The following is a 24,095-nucleotide window of genomic DNA, read 5'->3' on the forward strand; positions in this document are numbered from 1 at the left end:
TTATTTAAGTACCATTCTAAAAGAAGAGAGTAGGATTAACAAGACTGAGTTTTAGTAACAGCTTGCCAAAAGCCACCTCAGTCGATAAAATAATTAGTGTAGTAGCTTTGAGTTTTTGGAAGTACCCACCTGCAAACAAAAATATACATAAAGTACTGCTCAGCAGTAGAAAAATGCAGAAGAAAAGTACGTTCAGTCAATCGAAGCATTTTCATTTACAACCAGGTCACATAAAACCAGATAAAAGCAAATAATTTTTCTTAAAATAACTAAGCTGCAGGCACCTTTCACTGTTTTACTTGGCTGCTTTTGATCTGTTTCAGAACCAGCTGTCTGGAAATCTGCTAAGAAAATTCAAAAACAGCAATGGGTGGCAGAAGCTTTGGGTGGTGTTCACCAACTTCTGCATGTTCTTCTATAAATCGCACCAGGTAACTGACTGGGCAAGTGTGAGTGGTTGGAGAAGACAGTGCGGGGTTCTCTTCCGAAGAGGCAGCTGAGAGAAAAGTGGATATCAGTTATGGATGCTGTAGGCTGGAGCAGCAGGTGCACTGGGCACGGCTGCACACACAGCCTTCACTGCCACTGGCACACAGAGCAGGGCTTGTTCTCACTGCTCCTGGGTCAGTTCTTTCCTGAAGCTCTCAGCAGTCACAGTACAGATCATGCTTGAAAGCACAGCAGAGCTCACCACTGCTCAGAAGCTGTGGTGCAAGTTCAAACCAGGCTTTTATCACTACAATTAAAAACTTAATAGTGACTTACAAATTCTGTTTACCATTACTGACACTTAAGCCAAACAAGAGAACAGTGATCAATTATTTAATCCATCTGAGCATACATTCTACTGCAAAAGTAGGAGATTTCTGTTTAGAATCTGTTGGACTTCTGAATCTCTTTGAGCAGGGCATAAGCACAAAGTAACTCAAGTTGCTACATTATGCTTTGTTATAGAAATCCTTAATGATTAAAGAAGGAATTTGAGGATATTCCACACGTAAGAGGGATAAAGAAATCATTTGCCATGCAGTGACTGGACTTCAGCAGTGAACCTGCTGGGTGGCAAGCACAGTGCTAAAGGATTAGGAGTTTGCAAGCTGAGGATGAACCTGGGTGGTGACCTGCCAGTGGCAAATGATGGAGCATTATGTTCATCAGTTTGAAAGTAGTGAAACTCCAAGATATTAGCCAGCTTTCCTTCAAGGAAATACTGATAGGATCAGCCTGCAGCAGATCCTTGGGCAGAGGGTCTGTAATGATGACCAACTGAAACTACCAGACAATTCATCTTACTGCAATTGTATAAATCTGGTATTTTTCTGCACATGTGTAGAAACACAATCTTTAAATGAGGGTGTATCTGCTCTCCATTTACTTATGTGCTCTCTTTATTTAAAGACATTTGATCTCACAGCAGTTTCCGTCATATCTTTCCAGGACAATCATCCTTTAGCCAGCCTTCCTTTATTGGGATATTCACTTACCCTTCCTTCTGAATCTGAAAACATTCACAAAGATTATGTGTTCAAGCTACATTTCAAATCCCATGTGTACTACTTCAGGGCTGAAAGTGAATACACCTTTGAAAGGTAAGTTCGTTTTTGAGAAAATTTTTGTTAAATTCCAGAAGCATTCTTCCAAAGGTTAGTAGACATAAAGTTAATTTAATTATTTGGTTCAGTAATACAGGCAAGTGGTTCAGCACAACTGGAGAAAGGAACTTTTAAAATTATAAAATAAATTTTAAACCTGATACTGCTAAAATCAAGTGATTGGTTGTGATGATATGGAAGCAGTTACAGTAATTACTGCAAAACCTGGAATTATCCAGTCAAAATTGATCAGGCTGGCTATATGGGGAGCTCCATGCCTCAGACTTCAGGAAGCATGTGAACAGATCACAGGATACCTCAGTGGCTCTTCAGAATAGCTTTGCTTCCTTTAGTACAACTGCATGGAAAATCCACACCTGAAATAAAATTCCAATTTTTATGGAAGCAGCTGTTCCTACTACATATTTATGCCACTTCACCATGTAATTTTTACACCTCCCACTAAACTTCAGATACATGGAGAGTCAGGGAAAAGGCACTACTCCTCCTAAGTTCTGGTTTGTGATTGTTCATACAGGGAACTAATTTAGGTGTTTTATATGAACCATGAACATGTCACAAATCATGATGTCTTCATCAAACAAAACTGCTCTTAACCTTTAGCCATGTCAGTCCAAAACTGTAAACAAGGCAAATTGTGGGAAAATGGTGATAAAATAAAAACACAAAATGCCTTTATCAGTTCTAGGAAAAAGCAGAAATTGCAGCTGAAGTACATTTTTTTGCTGTCAGATTAAGAATGGTTGGTCTCAATTGCTCATTGCTTGGACCGCTCAGAAAAAAGATATTTGGTGTCTGCAGAGCAAGTAAAACCACTGTTAACTTCACGAGTTTTGGGACCCATACCTACTGTTTGGGACCTGCTGTCTGTTCTCTCCAAACCTCCTTACAGTTTTGGCAGTGGATCCTCTTGCCTTGAGACAGATTTAGGGGTGAAGCAGGAAGATGCTCCCGCAGGCACTAAAAATCGAACTGTACAACCAATAGCACAGACTGTACCTGCCAAAAAATCCTCCCAGGGAACTGACCTTCCTTTTGTTTGTGTCTCCTCGTGCCTCCTCACAGATGGATGGAAGTGATCCGAAGTGCCACCAGCTCTGCCTCCCGCACTCGAGCTCTGAGTCACAAAGAGCCTCACGGCTATTGACAGCTCAACAAGCCGCTGTGTTGATTGTCCAGCAGCTGCTGATTTTCTAGAGGACATTTGAAACTCCTTTTCTCCCTCCAAGTTTAGAAAATTTACACTTTGGTAAAAGAAGAGAATAAGTATGGTTTTGCAGAAACTTTCACAATTCCTCAGCAAAACTGTTTAAGTTCTCCGAATATACAAACTAGCTTACCATCATCCCAGTGGCTGCAGTTCATTTCATGTCTTGTATTTTGTCATTCTGTGCTGTTTTTAGCTTGTGCCAGTATTAAAATATTGTCCTTATTAGAGTGCCAAATGCCAAAAGACGTTTTGTTGCCTCAAAGATTGCACCTAAAAGAACTCCCAGATGACTGAAATCTGAAAACTTTCTCCTCTGAGGCAAACACTATTTTCTTCTCTTTTCATAAAAATATATTATTTTTTTTTACCATGTTAATCTATAGACTGCTGGGCTTTTAAATGTAGATGGATTTTCACAGTATAGAATATAATTATATATACAGAAAGCAGTCTAACAGGAATGAGATAACTTTCAGATTTCATGCTTTTTTCCCAGTCTTTTTACATTTAATCAGCAATGATTTACTAATTTTCTATGTTTAACAAGGAAACAGTTGACAGCTCATTCTCATTTCCCTTTGGGGTCACAAATCCATGCAGTATAAATAAAGTATAGGGTTCTTATCTAACCATTTTTTTGGTGCAAGTTGACCAAACTGTTCATCTGTTGGCTTTGAAAAGTGAGTACTACTTGCAAGACGAAAAATTTTTAAAATAATCCAGTGCAATATTATTTGGGCTGTTAGTGTACTGTGAATGGTTATGTACAAGAAGAAATTAAAGGCTGTGGTGACATTCTGCTGTTTGTTTTTCGAACTTGAAAGAAAACCTGTATGCTACAAGAACCGCAGCTATTTGTGATTCATTTGTAGTGTTTTGGTAACTAAATTGCTCTAAGCTGCGGGGTACTACTGAAGCCCCAAGTTTTCATCCTGCTTGCTACACATCCCAAACTGACTTCCAGTTTATTGTTGGAATTTCAGTCTCTCCCTCTCTTCCCTGGGGCTCAGGCAGACAGAGAGTGACTTACATTACCTGCAGCAGAATTACCCATTTCGTATGCCTAGCTTTAACATCAGCTGGCACCGCATTTTGGAAAAGCTGGGTGGAAGCACTGTATCTGCAAGGCTTAGATGCTTTCCCTCTTGTTTTAAGAAACTTTGTCCCTCGGGTGATGTAAAGGATCCATTGGCAGAAGTTTGCTGTGCTGGTAACACCCATCACCATGACAGGCCTTGGAGGAAGCACGGTGCTAAGCAGAGGGGCCTGAAGGTCAGTCTGGGAAACAAAGCTGGGGAAGTTCTGTCCCTGCTTTTTCTTCATCCAGCTACTCGCTTTGTTAATGGCTTGTCTGTGTGCGATGTGTAAAATGGCTTCTTACAGCTTTGCTCACAACAAAAGGGAATAAAATACCTCACACCATTGTACATATGCCTGTTTCGAAACAGTAAAGCGTTCTTTCTGCTACCCCCAACCCCAGATATACCTCTGTCCAAGATGAGGATGGGCTCCAAACCCTTTAGGACAAGCAGCAGTCCCCATGGCCAAATCCAAGCACACCCTGACAAAGGGAAACTCTTTTCTGAGCATTTCCTTCAGCTGCAGGGAGACCCTGGGAAGGTAGAGTGCTGCACTTGCTCTTTTCCTCAGTTAGTGCCCCTGGCTCTCCGTACCAGTGCAATAATCACACCTACCTGGAGCACTGCCTCTGGCTAAGACATGCTGAAGGACAAACTTGGAAAGTAGGTAGGAAAACCTGAAACCCATTTTCTCAGCTGCAGGTCCCACTGCCTTGTCCATTCCGAGCCTGTGACCCTGCCCTGTAGTAATATACAGGAATTCCAGTGCTTCAGGACTGACCAGGAATGCGAGCAATGATCTGTGTAGTGAGAAGAGGAAATAACACAGCACAGGTGGGCAACAACTCAGCTGCAGCCATACTGGTCTGGGAAAGCAATGCTGAAAAAGCAACAGCACTTGATGTTGCTATGAAGTAAAATGCTGCAGACCTGGTCCTGCCAAAAATGATTATTATTATTGAGTGGTAAAATAGTACCTTACAAGACAGGGCCCTGCCTCTTCCCTTTAGAATTGTTATCTATAACAGTGAAAGGCTTTTTTTAAATGGAAATTATATTGAGGGCCATGCCCTTAATTCAGCCAAAACTGAATTTTAATTTAGAACCCTGGGGCTTGTTGGATAGAATGTTCATCAACTGCTATTTGCTGCAGTAGTTTATTCTGAGCTCTCCAAAGGAATCAAGCAACACCTTTTCTCATTAAGTTTCATTTTTACACAAGGTGAATTTGGAAAATAAGGCAAAGACCAAAATACAGTGATATTGTTAACGGCAGAGACCAAGTTAGGCTGTGGGTGCAGCTTTCAGAATACCCACCTAATCACCATTTTCATCTTTTTGTATTATTTTTCCTATTAAAGTTTAACACAAGATTTTTTTTTTTTTTCTTCTCTACTGGTGTGATTTTTAAATTTCTTTTTTAAATGGAACCATCTGAACTGCTGTCACCTGTCAGCATTTTTTGAGGTGTCTATTCCCACGGTTAACCCAAAATTGAAACAATAGTAAAAGAGTAAAATCAATTGTCTTGATGCTCCTGTCTTGGAAATAGGCAGAGTCTATGTGTGTGAATAAAACTCAAATGTACTAGAAAGCTCTAATGTACAACCACTTATTTTTAATCCTGATTCACATCACAGCAGTGCCTGTTCAGCCAGGCAGGGCCTGCAGAGAGGGAGGGTCACTGTGTGCCAGGTCAGGAGCTATCACTACACACATCTCTCTCAGCTGCAGGAAAACCTTAGATGGGGCACTCCAGGAGATTTGCTGCTGGTGTTGTTATTACTCACCTATTAAATAGTTGCCAGTTTCCAATAATGGACAAATAAAAACAAAACAGGGACTTCATTGCCTCAGGAGGTAGCACCACAGGCAAAGGGATCAAAAAAGCCCGGACTCCTGTGGTTTTTCAACAAGATTAAGCATCTCTACCATTTATCTGCTGTCTAATTTAACCTCTGCTAAGATGTGTTTGATAATATACCTGAAACCTACATCTTTTCAGAACATTCTATTTGAACAACACTGACACCTTAATGCCTTCGTAAATTCAGCTGAAACGAGACAAAAATGACAGACTGAAAGACAAGTCAGCAGGTAGAGGAAAACATGCTGTGATTGCAGAAATCTTGATAAAAGTCTCTGACTAAGGAGGAAGAAAAATTCGTTTTAGAGACAAAATCTGGTGGAAAAACCTGCCTTTCCATCAGCCAAGAACGAGGATCAAGAAAGACCTGAAAAGCCAAATTTTGCCCATTCTTTCTTTTTATATACAACCAATTACATGGTCTTAGCCCTCAAAAGCACAGTTACCTATGTGGTGCAGGCAGATGCACAACTCCAGTTGCTACAGCACATGGACACTGCCTCTGTCCTGGGGCATAGCAAAGCTGGTAGGGGACAAAATAATGGACAATGTGCCACACATACAGTTTTTAGCAGCAGAAAATAGTAATGAAGCACATCTACACCAGTGCAGCTGTCACACAGTTTGTCACCAGGTAATGGTGCAATCCATATAGTTTGAAAGCACTTAATAAGTTTCACTGGGCTGGCAGGATGGGTTTTAAATCACTGCCATCTCCAAGTGCTACAAATTCTGAGCTGATTGTCATTAAAAACCCAACACTGTTTAATAACCTTTCTGCATATCATTACTGACACGTGGGTAATAACTCCCACAGAGCATCCCCTCCAGGGAAGGGGCCCTGAATCCCATCTCACTGACCACTCGGGTGGCAACATTTCATGAAACTTTTCCTTCTTTATTTCCAGGTCACGTAGTTTACAAGGAGGTTTACTGTCTTGGTGTAGAGTGACAAAAGTAAAATTTAAATACAGGGCTATACACAGGCAGCAACATTACAGAAAACAAGACACACACTTTCATGGTCCTCTGTAATCGTGCATTACAGGTGGCAGGAAACCCTTGCATACAATCTGTCCATGGCATGTGCTCAGTGCAGTTCCCAGCACCTCTGCACAACACAGTTAAAAACAGGAAGCACATTTGAGCTATAGCTTCAGCTCCTCCCCAGCAGCCTACAAAACCCCTTTGGAATTGTCCTGATCCTTGCATGAGATACCTGTGCTTATGCACACTCTGGATAATCTTCCAGTGGTGACATTTTTGAAGGCAAAACACATTTCCTTCAAAGTCAGGTTACTGTAAAACTGCTACTGGTACCACGCAGTTTAAAAAGTAATACAGAACATCACAGGAAGTAGTGAGAGCTAAAGAAGACATTGCTCAACCACAGCAAAAGCACATTAAGAGGCAGATGATGGGTGCCAGGGTACAGGAGGATGGGAACTCACACTGAGCCAGCTGCTTTGCAGTGAGCTGCCAACACACCCAGCCTCACCTTCCCCCTCCACCTGCCCCTCTTGCACAGCAGGGGCAGAACACCCCAGTCAGGGCATTCCACACAGATCAGTTTACCTTCTGTTCCCACACAATGATGGAGCTGCAAAGGAACTGCAGCACTGCAGAGTGAAGTTACTGCTTTATTACTACACCAAAGTGTTCTGTGCCCTAGCACATCATCCTTCAGCAAACCGGTCAGCAACTACAAAGTGCAACTGCAGGGAAAAGTAAGGTAAAAAAATAGATCTGAGAGTTACAAAAAAGCAAGCCTTCAGTTCAAATAACTGATTTTATTGTTTTTAAACAGTGAGTTTATTTACTGCCTAATCATGAAATCCCTGACAAATAAGCAGTTCTACTAATTTAAAGGTTTGCATAAATAGGGATAGCTTGTCATTTAGTATAGTCAAGACTGAGTGAAGTACTACCTGCACAGAAAAATCATCAGTGCAACATTGTAACACAGACATGTTTTAAGCATGAAAAAAACCTCTCAAAAATATCAATACACTTCTTTTCCTCTGAGAAACTGAGGTGGTGCTTCTTTCAAATGAAGCTCCTCTTCTGTTACCGATACAGACCTGATTTTTAAAGCATCAATAATTTTTAATAGCAAATGATTGTACTTCTACATTCAAGATACAGCACACTTTTTTTTTCAGTGAATCTCAGTTTAAGATAGTCTATATTTAAATAATCTGTATATTACATATAAAAATACACATCTCTACCATAAATGAGGTCTTGTCTTCTTCTGAATGCCCAAGCCTTTTGGCCACCTGCCCTCACCACAAGTCTTATTCATCTTAAGCTCTGACACATTCATCAAGCAAATTCTGCCACTCTCTACTCAGAGAAGTACTTCCTCAACATACGGTCCTGGAACACAACTAAAATGCAACTCAAAACACATATATATATAACTTTTCAAATGAGTGTTCAAAGAGTGTAGCTTAGAATTTAATTCAACTTTCTGATTGATAAATTCCTGACATTCAAGCCAGCAGCATAAGTTTAACTTCCCCACTAAGTCTCAAGAGTTCTGTGCATCTCCAAGTAAGCTCACTTTAATTTCCAGTCCTTACATTAACAGATGACTAGGGAATAGCTTAAGACTGATCAATTTATATTCCCAATGCAAACACACCTGTTGATTTCCTTGTGCAGTCACAGCACAGGGATCTACTGAAGGTTAATGTTCTCCTATTGAGACATCAACAGGTAAATTTCCATTGCACTGCATTCTGATGCCCATTTCACAAAAGCAGTGCTAAATTTGTTTCCTCAAAAGTGAGCTTATCCATAACACTTAGGAGCATACTAAACATAATTAAAAATAATAATCCAACTGGAGTTGTAAAACATTGCTCAAACTTTAGCATTGTTCAATTTATTTTAAATTCCCTTAGCCATAAAGGCAACACATTACCTAATTAGGCTGGCAAATGAGTAATGCCTGAAAGCACAAGATGAACACACACCCACATTTCTTCCAACTGTTGTTTCAACCTGGGCAGAAGTTTATTAGCTCTGTTAGCAAGACAGTGTCCTCTTACTGTTAAATTCTTAAATTAATAAATTAAGGCTATTAATATGCATAGACTAAGGGCTACCATGGTGATAGAAGTCCTGGAAGGCAACCTCACCAGCTTCCACAATGGTTAGAGTACCTGGGTTTCTTGTACCAAGGCAGGCAGATATGCCTGTATTTTAAATGTTAATCCTTTCTGTTCCAAAGCTCCCGTCTATATTTTTTTTAAAAAGTAAATATATAAGTTACCTCACGGACATGCAAAGCATAAAGTCATCGATTGCTTCATTAAAAGAAGGCAAAAATGCTCTCTTAGCTACTGGAATAAGTAGAACCTGAATATAGTCTTGGTGAAACCAACCAAGGTAAACCTCAGAGTAATACTGGGGGGGGTGGTGGGGAGGGGGGAAATAGCAGCTACCTAAACAACTGTGCATACAACTAATGAACTAGTATTACTGTTTCCAAGATCTGTGACACCTGAAGTCAGCTGTCTAGAAGCCCTCACAGGAATAGTGGAAATTTTAAAATTCAGAATTTCAAGAAGTAACTTTTCTCTGGAGAGGCAAGCAGCAGGACCCAGCACCCAGCACTTGGGCTGTTTCGCAGTCTCTCTGCCCAACATCTGTCCATTTTGGTAAAGAGATGCACAGATCTAGGCAGCGAGACCAAATACTGAATCTATGGATAACTTTTCTTTTATGCTGAAAGACATTTCTTTTAATGATAAAAATAGGCATGATAAAGAAATACTTGGAACTGTCTCCGAATCTACACCTTAAGGAGATACTTCAGAATAAATGAAGGGAATAACGATTTCTCTGAGTATTTAAACACGTTCAGGTGAAAAAAGACTGTGTCTAAATTTCCTCCCAAATATCTGTTACTAAAACGGAACTATTTCAGAATTTGCATTGGCACATTTTGAAACTGAAGATATGAAAGAACTCATTCTCTAGGAAAAATAATAATTTAAATTTAAAGCTTTGAGAGACTAGGTGTATGAAATTTAAAACAAATAGAAGTAGTACCACAAATAGAAAGTGAGGCTCAGAATATAAGTAAAAAGAAAGAAATGCTGGAGAAACAGAATAAAATTGTGTCTGTGCTGAGGTACAAATAGAAGGTTCTATAATACAGGATTAACTCTTTCAATGGCAAATACTTCACATACAAAAATCTAACCAAGATTCACTTATCACATATTTCAAACTTTACATGTAATAAAGGCAAGGCAATACTCAGTTATGGCCTGTCAAATGTTTACCCCACTAACATTATCTACAAAAGCACTTTACCATTTGTACACAGTGATTCCTTATGCACATTGAAAGGCTTTCTTTTAAAAAAGACATTATATACATATCTGTACACAATACCAACAACCATGCTCCATCTCTCAGTGGAATTCTTAAAGCAAGATACCTGAGGTTTCTCAATATCTTCAATTTCTCTATCACAAACCTAAATATACATTTCAGATTTTACAAAAGGACACCTCCCTGGAATATGTGAATTATCATCTTAAAAAATTATAGCTTTAAGGAGCTGAAAAAGATTGCCTCCATCCAAGAGACTTCATTTTCACTCAGAATGTCCTTCCTCCCAAGGACTTTCCAGAGACTGTGAGGCAGAACAGCATTAGGGTGCACGCCTTCAACGCAGACACCATGGGATCTCTGCTGTCTTGGGAAAGCCAGGAAGGAAGAGTATGTCAGTAGGATGAAGAACTTCCTCCAGCTAGGGAATATCTGAAGAGGAAAATAAATAGTTACTGTTGCAACTTTTAGAAAGGCATTCTACAAGAAGCAGCAATGAAGTGATTCCATTTTATGCTGTTGAAGTTCTGGCCTTTTTCCTTGCACAATGGCACTCACCATTGCCGCCACACCTTAAAGGAAGAGCTGTGAACAAGCCAGTTAGAGTATCACTGCTTCCTAACAAACAGCAACAACCTGTGCTCAAATGTGTTACTGAGCAGCACTTAATGATGGAAGAACATTTAGCAACTCCAACTTTCCTACTCTGCAAACTTACATCAAATCTTTTCAAAATATTACTGGGCCAGGACAACTCTATCTCTTGATCTAAGCAGATTCTTAAATCATCCAAAGAAATAAGAAAACCTTTTAATCACATTAAGTTTCCAGTAAACTTCACCAAACATCCAAAATCAAAACTGGAGGGGGAAGGTAACTGGATTCACACACATTACTGGGCAGCTATTCTAAAGGTCCCAGTTAATTCATTCAGACAAGCTTACAAAATCCAATCCTAACCAATGATAAGGGGGAGTGAAAATGTAATCAGAAACTTGTTGATGGAAACCTATCTTCAGTAATTAGCTATCCGATTGAGAAGGTATTATACTGAATGACCTGATGATGTAACAGAGCATACTTCTTGTAGCACTTGAACAAGAAGGAATTATTTTTTCAGAATTTGACTAGCTCCAAAAAAAACAGCTTTATCCCCAAGGGAAAACTACTCAGCTATGGAATGATTCAAGCTCATTTTTAGTGGGAGTTCTTGCTATTCATTCTTTCACTCCCTTTCTGGAGTCATTATCCCATAATAGCTGGAATACAATCCCTGAAAAATAGAGGAAGTTCATCCAGGTGTGACCCCCTGACAAACATTCTCTGAATAATTCTTTCTCTCCTAGAAAGAGAATGGAGTGCTTGCCTTCACTTCTCTAAGACATTATGACTAAGAAAAGCAGTAACAGTCCAAGGAAGCAGAACAGAATGAAAGCAATACTAAATAGGTATATAAAGGGTTCTGAAATCTTTCTCACAGGACAAAAATTATTAATGTTGCTGTCGTGACAGCAACATTAAGATCACTTCCAGCATCCCCAAAAACACCCATGTCTTGGCACTGTCTCCACATGGCCATTTTCAGCCTCAATTGCAGCATCAAGTCTTTGAGGTTTCCAGTTCCAGGAAGATCCTGTACCAGACTGATAAAAATATGACACTGAAATATTAGCTGATGAAAGACTGGATTCAATTTTGGAACCCCTAATGGAAACAACTGAGATGGAAGCTTCAGCAACTCTTTCAAATCTGCCAGGACCAAATGAGACAGGACAGGACATCTGGCATTAGAAGTAACCTTTCAGCACTAGAGATGCTGACTGGGCTTTATTCTTAACAGCCCATAAAACAACAAACATGATTGCTTGCAAGTTTCTTGGCATTGGTTTTTACTGAAGGAGAAAGTGTCACCCTGGAAATCCTGTGCTTCAACTTCAAAGCTGTGAATTCCTAAACTTTACCAAGCTGTGGTTAGAGACAGTGCAAGGGAGACACCTGCTAAGGGTGATCTTTTTCCATGTAGTGGTCCATGACTGATCATTGACATGAGTTTTTTCTAGTACCAAGCAACCCAATCTGGCTGCTGTGAGTTTCACAACAGCTGTGGGCTCCTAGATTCAATGTTACATTTATAGCCTCTTCCAGCAGCAATTCTGAAATTTATACCTCTCATCTTTTCTTGTGCAGCATTTAAAGGAACAGAAAATTATTTGTTTTAATACATTCCCAAGGAAGGCAGTTAGAAAAATCTCATGAAATTTGGCCTTTTGAAGTAAGACCAAATATTGGTTTTGGAGGTGTCACCCAAAAGCCATACAGACTGTCTTTAATGAATGAACAAGGAACCACTGACCATGTGAGTGAGAGAAACACAGACCAACTGAACAGTGAATTTATCCACGTGGGTAAAAGAACCTAAGAGTGACACAGAGTGTTCTCTGCAACACACACCCAGACACCAAGGAAGTGTGTGTCCCTTACAAGAAGTGCAAAGGGAAAAGCCTGTCCAGTCTCATTTAACACCCAATATGCACACCAACAGGATGAACGTACCTATATGCTATCACCTGAGGCTAGAAATTAGAACTGCTGATATGATTAGGTGTTCTTCCAGTAAGCAAACACAACTGCACAAACTGCAGGCACAAGTGGTTTTCTTCTCCACTAGTAACAAAAATTAATTCTTTCAATTCAACATAAGCCAAATATTAGAATCAGATTTGCAGTTTTCTGTAAGCCATACTGCAATAGTTTCATTACCTCTGAAGCCTCTGCACAAGGTGTGACACCATGGTATCTGCAATGCCTGGACAAGCCTCCTCAGCTAAATAAACTGCCTTCCTCAGTTCTTCTATGGAATCTGTGTTACCACCACACACCTCACTCTTCTCTTTCAACTGAAAGAAACCAGGAAGAAATATATTAATAAGATATTAATAAATATTTCTATACACAATATAATGCAGAAGCTTGTTAGCAAGTGACCATCAGTGTTCACAATGTCAGCATTTGACTTTCATCATACACCCTCACATACTGAAGGACTTTTTTCAAGCAGAAGTTTGTCTTTACAGTACTTATCAGGATGTCAATAATCTTCAAACATCTTCAATCTTCACACATCCTTTTCAGCATGCTCACAGTCAAAAATTACAACAAAGTATCCCAAGGAAAAAAAGCAGTAGTTACCCATAGCTGTTTGATTTCAAGATGTGCTTCCTATACTTTAGTGTCCATACTTACACACCTACAGTTTATAAACATACACTGCAGTAATTTTATCAACTTTTTAAAATAATCGTATCTTCATAAATTCTTCTCTTATCCTTCATATATTCTTTCTCAGAGTTGTTTTATGTATTTTGGGGGAGAGCATAAAAATATAAAACTCAGAATGGGAACAAAATACAGCTTTCAACACTGAAATTCGAAAGTGAAATTCTTGATGATCTGGTCCACAACTGTATCCTGGAACAGATCTTGAGCTTGAAATTTGTAATAAGATAAATATGTAAAGTAGTGTCAAAAATAGAATGCTGCAATCCAAACATTTATACACCTTTTTCTTGTCATGTTCATTGTTTTAGGCCAGCATGTCTGATGTTACTACCATGCATATCAAGTACTGTCAGGAACAAAATACAGATCTCAGAAGCAGACATACCAAAGGCACAGCTAAAACTTAACACAGCAAGTTCCAAATGGGTAGCAGCAACCTTAGGTATCATTCATTATATTTTTCAATTTTTATTCAGATAAACCTTGGAATTGTTACATTTTAAAGCAATAACTTACCTCTGCAAATAAAGGGGATATAATTGTAGACAGACATTGGGATAGAGGCCTCTTTGGGATATCCTTTTCCTTTAAAGAAAAAAAAAAATCTGACCAATTTTATTTTTGAAAAAAAGTATCCTCATTGTATGCTAATTAAAGACAAAATGTAGTTCCAACATGCTACACTTTATGAAAGCTCTGTTTCCATATACCGAAAATGTTCTACAACATACTATTCCAAAGCACTGTGGAAAATAGAGGCTGAATTAAAAACTGAGACTGCAGCACCTCAAATACCTGCAAGGTCAAAATTAGAAGGGGAAAAAAACCCAAAAAACCACAAACCAAAACCACCAAACTCCCACAATCCTACTGAGCATTAACCAAGTCATAGACATGCTGATATTTACTAGGTTCATCCTGTATGATACAATATTTTTCTTATATTTCTCCAGAATTTTCAAATTTTCAGAGCCAGCACAGCAACAACCTGCTCAGGCCACACAGCTTGCAGAAAATACAATGGAGCCGTTCCTAAACATCCCTTATTCTGGATTGTTTGGGTTTGGATTTTTTTGGATGCGGGCACATTCTGTTCTTTGTTACATTGTAGTCTTTTTCCTTAAAAGACCAAAATGCCTTCTCCAAAACTCCAGCCTAGATTTGCACTGTACTGGTTTTAGTTTACTGTACAGAATGAGATTTTAAAAATACAGTATTGCCTGGTCTTCCTCCAGTGGTTGTATTTCAAACGAGAGAAATATTTTGGTACATATTTTGTCAACTTCAAAAAAAGACACATTAACTGAATGCCCAAGCTTCAAGACTTACTGAGAAAGTTTTGTGAAAGGCAACTGTAGAAAACACAGTTTTAGCAAAAGTTCTGGAAGTTTTACAATATAAATGCTTTTAAAGGCATAAAATTATTACTAAATTATTAAAGCAGAATTATTCTCCTTGTATTATGAAATCAACATTTTGAGCACCTTATTTCTTTGCAACTCCAAAGGCTGGGCTGCTCCATTCTCTAGATTTTTGGGGTCTTTTTCTCTTATTGTAAAGATCCACTCTTCTGAGTCACTTCCACCTGAAGCTTGACCATCTGCTTCACTTCAAGGGAAAGGGAAAAAAAAAACCCAATTTTTATTACCTACACCTTACCGCTGATGTTCATTAAATATACACACTAAATATAAAATCTCAGTAAAGACCAAAATCAGGATTCTATTGTGCAGGTGACTACATATAAAGACAAGTATGACAATTAAGCTAACTTATTCTTTTGGGTAAATTAAAAATCTAAACCAAGATACTTCACCAGATGTAAGGAAGAGGCATTACAGATTGAAAACATTTTCCCAAGACATAGTAACATTTTCCCAAGCAATACAAACAAGTTACATGAAGTGTTTTATTGCTATCTGAAAACTAGAGTACCTCAACTCGTTAGGAAAAACGATGAAATTAGAAAACTAAATTCACTTTTCTTGCCTAGAAAAATAGCTAAGACACTGGAACTGCAATCACTGGAAAGCATGAAGCCATTAATACTGCAAACAAATAGACAGCTGTAATGTCACTCAAGAAATAACCTGATGCTTGCCATTAGCATGAAGCCTGGAAGAGCAGAGAATAGTAGCGTTTCCTTCACTATGAAGTATTTAATCCATTTGTGAATAAGTTGTGGCAATCTCTTCACTCGAATCTCACTTGCACAGTGCTACTTGGCTGTGCAGCTTGAGACCTCCTGCTGGCAGAACAGTTGGCCTCATAACTAGGAAGAGCCCTGGACCCTACATAAAAGAGAGGGTAGTACAGAATATGGGCCAGGAGAGTTTTTCCTCAGTGACTGTTACTTGCATGAAATCCCTGGCAATACTAAAATTAAGACTGCATTCATTTACCAAGGCCACTAAGCTGAAAATCTGCAAATAACTGAATACAGCAATACATGTGCTAAAAATAACTCCTTGGCTTCTAAAGGAGGATATTTTATAGGCTCATCAAACTTACGTATCCGAGTCATCAGAACTGGAGTCATCATGACTTTGCTCAGACTTCCACCTCTTATGCCTGTCAATGAGGTCAGCCAAGTAAGAGGTTTTCTTGGAGTTTCGTAAAATGAACTTGTGTTTTAAAAGCTCTTTTGCAGTAGGTCTCTTAAAAGAAAAGAAGAGAGAGTTGGGGGTTTTTTTACCGTGTTTAAGTGTTGAGTGACTCACTACAAAAACAAAGAAATCCAGAGTTTAGTCTTGATACAAATGAGATGTTAAATATATACAGTATCTAAAAATATATCTGTCACTTATGTCACCCCATATTAGAGAAGCTGAATGACACTTACTCATGCAATCCATGTAAAGCAGTCAAGTTCTCTACTACACACTGACAAACATGAAACTCACAAAGCTTGGGTCCTTGTTTAAGCAGGCCTCGACAAATTCTTTGAGGGATTTACTGAAGTTTCCTTCCAGCGTTGGTGGATTGTTCTTAGGAATGAGGAATAAAACTTTCATTGGATGTAATTCTGAATGAGGTGGCTCTCCTTTTGCAAGTTCTATGGCTGTTATGCCTAATGACCAGATATCTGCCTGTAAGAAAGAATGCTTTTAAGATTAGATTGGAGAAAGAAAAGAAAGTGCTGCTCTAGTTTAACCAGCAACACACATCTGCTTGCTCACACCGTCCCCTGGTGGAATGGCCGAGGAAGAGAATTTGAAGGGTAATGGGAGAAAACTTGTGGGTTATGAACACTTTAATAACTGAAATAAAATAATCATGGAATTATAATGGAAAAGAAAATAACAAAGAGAGAGAACTAACACCCAAGAAAGGCAAGTGATGTAAGTGGAAACAGCTATTCACCACCAAGAGGAAGATGCTCAGCCAGGCCCTGAGCAGCAGGGACTTCCCCCTGGTTTTGTTGCTGTGCATGAGGCCATATGGTGTGGAATATCCCTATGGTCAACTGTCCTGGCTGAGTCCCTTCCCAGCTCCCTGTGCACCCCGAGTCTGCTCACTGGTGGGTGAAAAGCAGAGAGGTCTTGGCTCTGTGCAAGGGCTGCTCAGCAATCAGGAAAACATCCCTGAATTATCAACACTTGTAGCACAAACCCAAAACACAGCAACATACCAGCTACAGTGAAGAAAATTAATTTTACCCCAGTCAAAACCATCACACTTGTAAAGGTAGATTTTTAAGCTTTACTGTAAATAACTTCATGTGTAAATTGGTTTTGTTACCACTGTTTTATGTGATTAGCCCCGTAGCCCAAGTAAACAGTTTCTTGGTTGTCTCCACTCTTCAGTATAAAAGTTATACTAAGTAGAGTTTAAACTTTTTGAAATCAATACTACTACACCAAAAACCAATGGCAGAGTCATATAAACTAGCATTTTATCTACCATATTCAAGTACACTATGTAAATATGGGGTAAGTCTAAAATATTTACATAAAGTAAAATGTTTTAACTTGCACAAGATTTTTCCTCAACATAAATCAGCTAGTACAACCATCAGAAATTTAATACATTAGAATATAACTTCCCTGGAGTTTATCACTGGTTTTATATATCATTCTTATTCACAGACTAGAGAAATACAGTCTTTAACAGTAATATTCTGCTTTTTGGTCCAAGTAGCCTCAAAGTTTTCACTATGAAAATGTGCTACTCTTTCTCAGGAATGCTGTCTCCCTTGATACAAATCCTATTGCAAATCTGCCTGAAGTAATTTGAAGCAATGCATTGTAATTCTTTTATGTTTTGCTCTAATCACAGACCCAAAAGTCAAGAGAATGGATTATAAACCTGTCAGAAAGGTAAAATTAAAAAAAAATCACAGAAATGTCTGTTCCAAGGACAAGATACCAATTAAAAATATTTATGTTTGGTTTTTCTCTGTTTCTTTTTAAGTGAAAGCAGAACAAAGACTTATTCGCAGGAAAAGCAGGAAAGATCTGGCATGAGCTGTCTAGTTTTACTCCCAAACAGAGCAGCTGGAATTTTGCTATGCTGTAAACAGATCTATTTCCAGGTACTCGACAGACCAGAGATTTCATTGATCACTGCTGTCTTTACTAAGCACCCCTGAACCCCACCTGTGTCAGCCCAGTGGATTCTCATGGTTATCTCTGACTTGCACACGTCCTCTCCACTATCACAGCCACAGTGCCTGGCCTAAAACAAGCTCCTCCATCCTTGTTCAGACAGTATCCTACTGTCAAGAGCTTAGTTACTTAATTTTGCAAGTAAGAATGAAAAAAACCCCAAACCAGAGTCAATTAGCATGCCACTGAATTTATAAAATGCCATTTTGTTAGGCCATGTTACAGAGGAGTTCCTGAGCACAAAGAATTACATAAGCACATGAGCCCCAAGTTTCATTTATCTTAATAAGAGCATTATCAGCTAAGCTCTCCTTAAGCCTAATTATGAGTAACTTCCCTCTAGCAGGAAAGCTTTTCTTGGTTACAAAATAAAAATGTCACCTGTGTAGATGTGTCTTCATGTTCACAACTGAGTATTATTATTTCTAATTTATTCAGAATTTCAATTTCTCAAGAGTGAAGTGTTAAAGCCACATAAATGGATACTTCTCCTCTGCCAGACTTTCAGTCACAGGTGGAGCACGTGTATATACAAGTATAAACATCAAATTTACATGTGTATGAGGTGCACAGATATCCACCTGCACACACATGTATGTAAATACATATTTCTTTTTCCTCATGTATTTATAACTCTACTACTAGTGACTTCCCTCTAAAAAAATGAACAAAAAAGTGCAACAAACCATAGCAGCACACTAGACTCTTTGAAGTCCAAGATGGATTTTGGAAGCCCATTCCTGTTGGAAACATCAAAAGTAACTCACCCCATGTTCCTCTGGAACCATATCCTCCCCTTTCACAGATAAGAAAGGAAGTACCCATTGCACATGCATCCATTTAGGCATTTCTAGGATGGACTTGACTGTGACAATGAAACCCCAGAACAAGCACAAATAGTTCTCCAAATGGAGAGGGATAAGCATGACCTCAGGTCATGGTGACACTCCATTATCATTAAGTTTTATCATGTTGTGATTTTTAAGAGTTTCAAATCTTGAACAAACAAGTCTTCTTCAAACAAACAAGTTCAGATGACAGTCACCAAGTCACTGGTAACTACTATTTACTGCAATACTCCCATAAGCCTTTCCTCTTCTAATCTAATGTGTAAAATTCAGTCCAGCTTTAAAGTTCATATAAGTCAAAGAAAACAGGTTATGTGCAAGAGAAAGACACTTTCAAATTAAATATCTATTTTTTACAGTACAAGTTTTATAGTAGAAAGAACAGAGAACTAGATATATGAAAAATGAAGCATGTTAAGAAAACATGTTTTCAGGTAAGAAAGAATCCAAACAGGAAGCAGAAGCACTGCCAAAAACTAGAGCCCTTTCAAGCTTTTATTGGGAATCCCTCATCAAGTATCCAAGACTCTTATGTCCATGTGACATTGCAGACCGAAACAGCCAGAATGGAAAATGTGAGGGCTGAATCATACTTTGTGCAAATGATGGTCATTCCCAGGAGCCAAACCTCAAAAAACCAAAAAAACCCAACCCCAACCAACCAAAACCAAAACAAATAAACTACCTAAAAATCCCCCACAAAAACACACAAAGGAAAAAAAACAACAAACCACCATTTTAAAAAAGTTTACTCAACTTTAAATTGGGATTTTGGGGTTATTTAAGCTTCTACAGACTCTACAGTGTTTTGCTTGTTATAGCCTCTTTACAGAAAGATATCAAATAGGGAATTAAGCAATAGTACAGCCTAGACCAGAATCAGCCTTGGCAAATGGAAAGAAACTTCCCAACCTGCCCCATTACATGGAGATACAGCCAATCAACAAATCCCTACAGGGAAATCAGAGGAAATGGGCAAAGAAGATGAGCTCAGGGAAGAACATAAGGAAATACTGGTAATTATAATAAAAAAAGCTGATCTTAGCACAAATTGGGCTTGAGGGTGACCTTTGTTTCAGACCTATAGCTACAGTAGTGGGTTGGGCAAAGAGCCTTTCCTGATAACATGGGTGTTCTGCTGAGCTAGCCAGGCCATGTGGGGCAGGGAGAAGGCAGGGGCAGGAAAGAGCTGTATATATACATCAAACAAATAGAAGCATAAAAAACAAATAACCAGCACAAAGAACTTTGAAAAAAGCAATAGGCTTGAGCTGGCTCTAATGGGCAACTTGCCAGGTTCCTTCCTGGCAAGCAGGGACACGCAGTGCCATACTGGTGAGAATACAGAGAACAGTAATGGAATCACATTTCTACTGTGACCCAACTATGTCTTACAATTGATATATTGTGCTTGTCTTGAGATTTCAGTATGCTGATGTGCCACTCTGCTAGATCAAAATCCTGTGTCTAGATAAATTTGGTATTTAATATTAACACCTCCCAAACGGCAAATCTGAAAGAACACAGTCAGAGCAGCACATTCTGCCAGAGAAGAGTAACAGCCGTTTCAAACAACATTTTCACATCCACCAAATCCATATTCTTCAACTGTGTTGCTGGCTATTTTTTTTCTAAAAACAAGAGGAAGAATATTACCATTTTGAATATATTTGTACTCTTCTACTTTTTCTAAATATCTGCACTCTTCTGCTTTCAAATAGCCAAAAATACTCATCAAGAGTGGGAAAAAAGGTAATGGGATGCACTTGTGAATACTGTATCATTTCTTGCCATCTGGATTGTCTTAATAAACTAGGAAACTTAAACTTTGGATACAAATTAGGAAATCTTTCCTCACCAAGAGCTTTTAGCTGCTAGGTGTCATCTGAACACATCGTCATGTAGACACACCCAAAGTTATTAGCTGTGTTCTGAAGACCAACCCATGTAATTCAATTTAGAAAAAAGAAGGGACTTTAGTAATGCCTTGAAGTACCTCACCTTTGAATCATATGCTGATTGCTTTATTACTTCAGGTGCCATCCAAAATGGTGTTCCCACAAAGGTATTCCTCTTTATCTGTGTATCTGTTAGCTGCCCAGCTACTCCAAAATCTGCCAGTTTTACTTCCCCTTGTTCAGACAGCAATACATTAGCAGCTGGAATAAAGAAGAAGAAACACCAGAAATGAAGATATTTGATACCATTTGACAATGTAAGGGAGCTCATACAGATTTGCATGAGTTCTTCTGATACTCTTTCATCACAAATAATAAAACAATTTACCTTTAATATCTCTGTGGATTTTCTTTTCCGAATGCAAGTAATCAAGTCCTTTGAGTATCTCCCTCAATATTGTAGCAATTTGAGTTTCATCAAGTGAGCCAGGCTCTAACTAGGAGATGCAAGAAATGTTTAAATATGTATTACAACAGGACAGAACAACAGAAATAACACTGTGACTATAAAAAGAAATTACTCCTTTTGTCAACCCTCAAAACTTCCAATTTTCTGACTTCATAAACTGTGAGACAAAACAAAATATTATTTTTAAAGACACATAGTTCTAAACTAAGTGGCTTAATGAACAACAAAAGAAATAATTTATCTAAAATATTATGTAAAATTTGTTAAAGGTGCCATAAAGGCACAGCCTCGAGTTATTGCTTTGTGTTTAGGTCCTAGATATACTATGCCTTTGAAAAGCATCTGATTGTTAACTCTACACTGAACTTACATGTGCAACTCTACAGACCCTATGTGGACCCAAATCTCAAAGCCTGAGCTAGAAGCTAAGGCATTCAATGTACTACATCCATCAGTCTATGACTACATACTGCATTGGATTTTGAGAAACACTCTAAAACTCAAAGTAATAGGCTGAGAGAACATTACGTATTACGTATTTTAAAATGTTAACTTTTTTCAAGTAATACTGGAAATATAAATCTGCTAATAGTTAAAAAATTCCAAGTAATTATTCTTATGAGAAGAATCAGTAACGTTATATGATCCCAAAATTCTTTACATGTGATATGAATTCTAAAAGTTAGAATAACCGAGGAAAGGTCACTACCCAGAGAGACAATAAGGGCATCTTAAACCCTGTCCTTAAACAATAAGGGCATCTCCAGAGACACTGAAACTTTGTGTCCAACAGTTAATATTGGAAATATTCCACTATTCTAGTTTACTCCACAATAGCACTCACTGAATCACAATCAAAAAGTTGTACCTCTAAAGCTTCATTCTGTGAAAAGGAAAGCATTTCAGATAAGGATTTTCAGATAAATATCAAAAATAGTACATCCCTCAGAAATCCTCAAGTACAGCAACAGAGGTAATATTTCATGTAACAATGCATTTGCTTTATCTTTGCAGCTTTAGTTATCATCTTATTTGCTTTTCCTTAGCTCTGATAATACACAAAATATTACCACTATGTGAAACCCACTAAGACATTCTCAAAGCTTTGCTGCAGCCAGGCTGCAAGCACCAGTTTGAGACTTGGTAACATGACACCGCACATCTAATGGGGGAAAACCTCTTATGTCAGATTCAGCTCACCTTACTGAGGAGGAATTACTGAAAACAGAATAAATCTGAGAAGACTGGCACTTGTACCTCAGTCACAAACTTGAACTATACTCAAAATTTGACCAAAAATGTACTTGTAGTTGCATTATATATACTTTTTCTTGTGAAGCAGGATTTTGAAACCATGCAGTGCATATTCAAGTACGAAAACACCAAGCTAGAATGACATGTCTGCACTCTGAACATGGAATTCAAGGTTCTCAGTAATCCTTGCCTCGAGTATGAAAATGTGACAAAACATGCCAGGTTCTAGTTGAGAACCATAATGTGCATGTTAGAACTAGGAGAACATGCACCAGAACATAAATTGAAAATTAATGAAGCACACAAAAGGTGCTTAATAGACACTTGCAGGATGATTTCAGTTCTGGGGTGAAATTTCTTCAATCACACTTTAAGATGTGAACAAGTACTTTCTACTATTTCTAGGCAACAAACTTAGAGACTAAACACATAGTTATCATACAAGTGAAATTTGTGAAATTTAAAAAAAAAAAGAAAATATGGTAACATGTATTTTCACTCTGCTCTTTTATATCTATACAAAGAAAGTAATAGCTAATTTATAAAAGCAAACCCAATTTCTAATTGCTCTTCTGTCTGGAAGAAAAAAGTGATCACGACAATAAATACACATTTTTATCATATCTTTATGGGGAACATAATTAATTTTTACACAACCACAGAACAATTAACAGATGTAGAAGCTAAAGGTATAAATGGGTTCAAAAATACACAACTGCAGGAAGCCCACATTTAATACCCACTCCTGTGTTCTGGGTGTCACGAGCAGAATCCCTTTACAGTGACCTTGTTCCTTTTGCTCTTTCCTCAAGCCTTTATCAGTTATCCTATTTGACAGCTGCAAACTCTGCTACCAAGATGTTCTGCCATTTGGATAACAATTTTCACATACTTAAAACATGCATTATTATTTTTATAATAGTGTTTTTTAAATCCACAGTGAACATAAGAAGGTGTGAGCTTGGGTGCTTTTTAATAGCTGAAGTGAATGTCAGCATCCAGTTAGAGAAAACATGATCTGCACTGACCCCTTCGAATTCCAATTCAAACCTGGGTACTCCATCCCAGGTGCAGAATGAGGCCCTTGCTCCTGCTAAATTTCATACCCTTGATGACTGCACAGCCCTTTGGTCTATCCAGGGCTCCCTGCAAGGCCTCTCTATCCTCCATGGAGCCCAGAGCTTCTTCTATTTCTTTGAAACACTATTTTTAATAACAGCCTAAATTGTATTTGTTTGTTTAGACTTCATGAAGACTTCAAACAGGGAACCTTTCATTTGTTTGTTTACAGGAGGGGGTGGTGAGGAAGATACATTAAAATGTATAAACTTGTATAAGCCTTGTGGTGGCAGAATTAAGAGATACAAAAAACTATTTTCAGACACTAGTGCTCTCTGGCTGACTGAAGATTAGCATTCTAAGATGTTTATATCCTGCTTCCAATATTATGTTGCTTAGTTCCCTTCTATTTACACAAATAATCAGTCATGCCTCATGGAAAATAACATTTTTCTGGCATTGACAAATACTTTTATCCTTCTCTGAAAGTGAACATTGCCACAGCCAAGTGATCTATTATAGTTTCCAGAAATATAAGATAGGAATATAATATGTGAAGTAA

At 38.3% G+C, this 24,095-nt stretch overlaps 2 protein-coding genes across 7 annotated transcripts in view; one reads left to right on the plus strand and one right to left on the minus strand.

Annotated features, from left to right (window-relative positions):
• The window catches only part of FARP1 (FERM, ARH/RhoGEF and pleckstrin domain protein 1), a 201,328-nt gene extending 197,078 nt beyond the window's left edge, over positions 1-4,250 (plus strand). For 5 of the 6 annotated variants that reach the window (XM_041423353.1, XM_041423349.1, XM_041423351.1 and 2 more), the window contains 3 exons: positions 324-431; positions 1,438-1,589; positions 2,679-4,250. In XM_041423353.1, the coding sequence (XP_041279287.1) occupies positions 324-431; positions 1,438-1,589; positions 2,679-2,760 (342 nt within the window). In that variant the 3' untranslated portion in view covers positions 2,761-4,250. Of the gene's footprint in view, positions 1-323; positions 432-1,437; positions 1,590-2,678 lie in introns of those variants that run through there. The other variant, XR_005954037.1, reaches the window with a different exon arrangement.
• A 3,344-nt stretch (positions 4,251-7,594) lies between these two features.
• STK24 (serine/threonine kinase 24) overlaps positions 7,595-24,095 on the minus strand; it is a 50,352-nt gene continuing 33,851 nt past the window's right edge. The window contains exons 4-11 of the mRNA XM_041423428.1: positions 21,140-21,248; positions 20,855-21,012; positions 16,302-16,487; positions 15,910-16,055; positions 14,883-15,006; positions 13,915-13,983; positions 12,880-13,016; positions 7,595-10,551 (exon numbers count right to left, since the gene is read on the minus strand). Coding sequence (XP_041279362.1) covers positions 10,515-10,551; positions 12,880-13,016; positions 13,915-13,983; positions 14,883-15,006; positions 15,910-16,055; positions 16,302-16,487; positions 20,855-21,012; positions 21,140-21,248 — 966 coding nt within the window. The 3' untranslated portion in view covers positions 7,595-10,514. The remainder of the gene's footprint in view (positions 10,552-12,879; positions 13,017-13,914; positions 13,984-14,882; positions 15,007-15,909; positions 16,056-16,301; positions 16,488-20,854; positions 21,013-21,139; positions 21,249-24,095) is intronic.

This window comes from Onychostruthus taczanowskii, unplaced genomic scaffold (genome assembly GCF_017590055.1).
Source record: "Onychostruthus taczanowskii isolate IOZ18803 unplaced genomic scaffold, ASM1759005v1 scaffold77, whole genome shotgun sequence".
NCBI lineage: Eukaryota > Metazoa > Chordata > Aves > Passeriformes > Passeridae > Onychostruthus > Onychostruthus taczanowskii.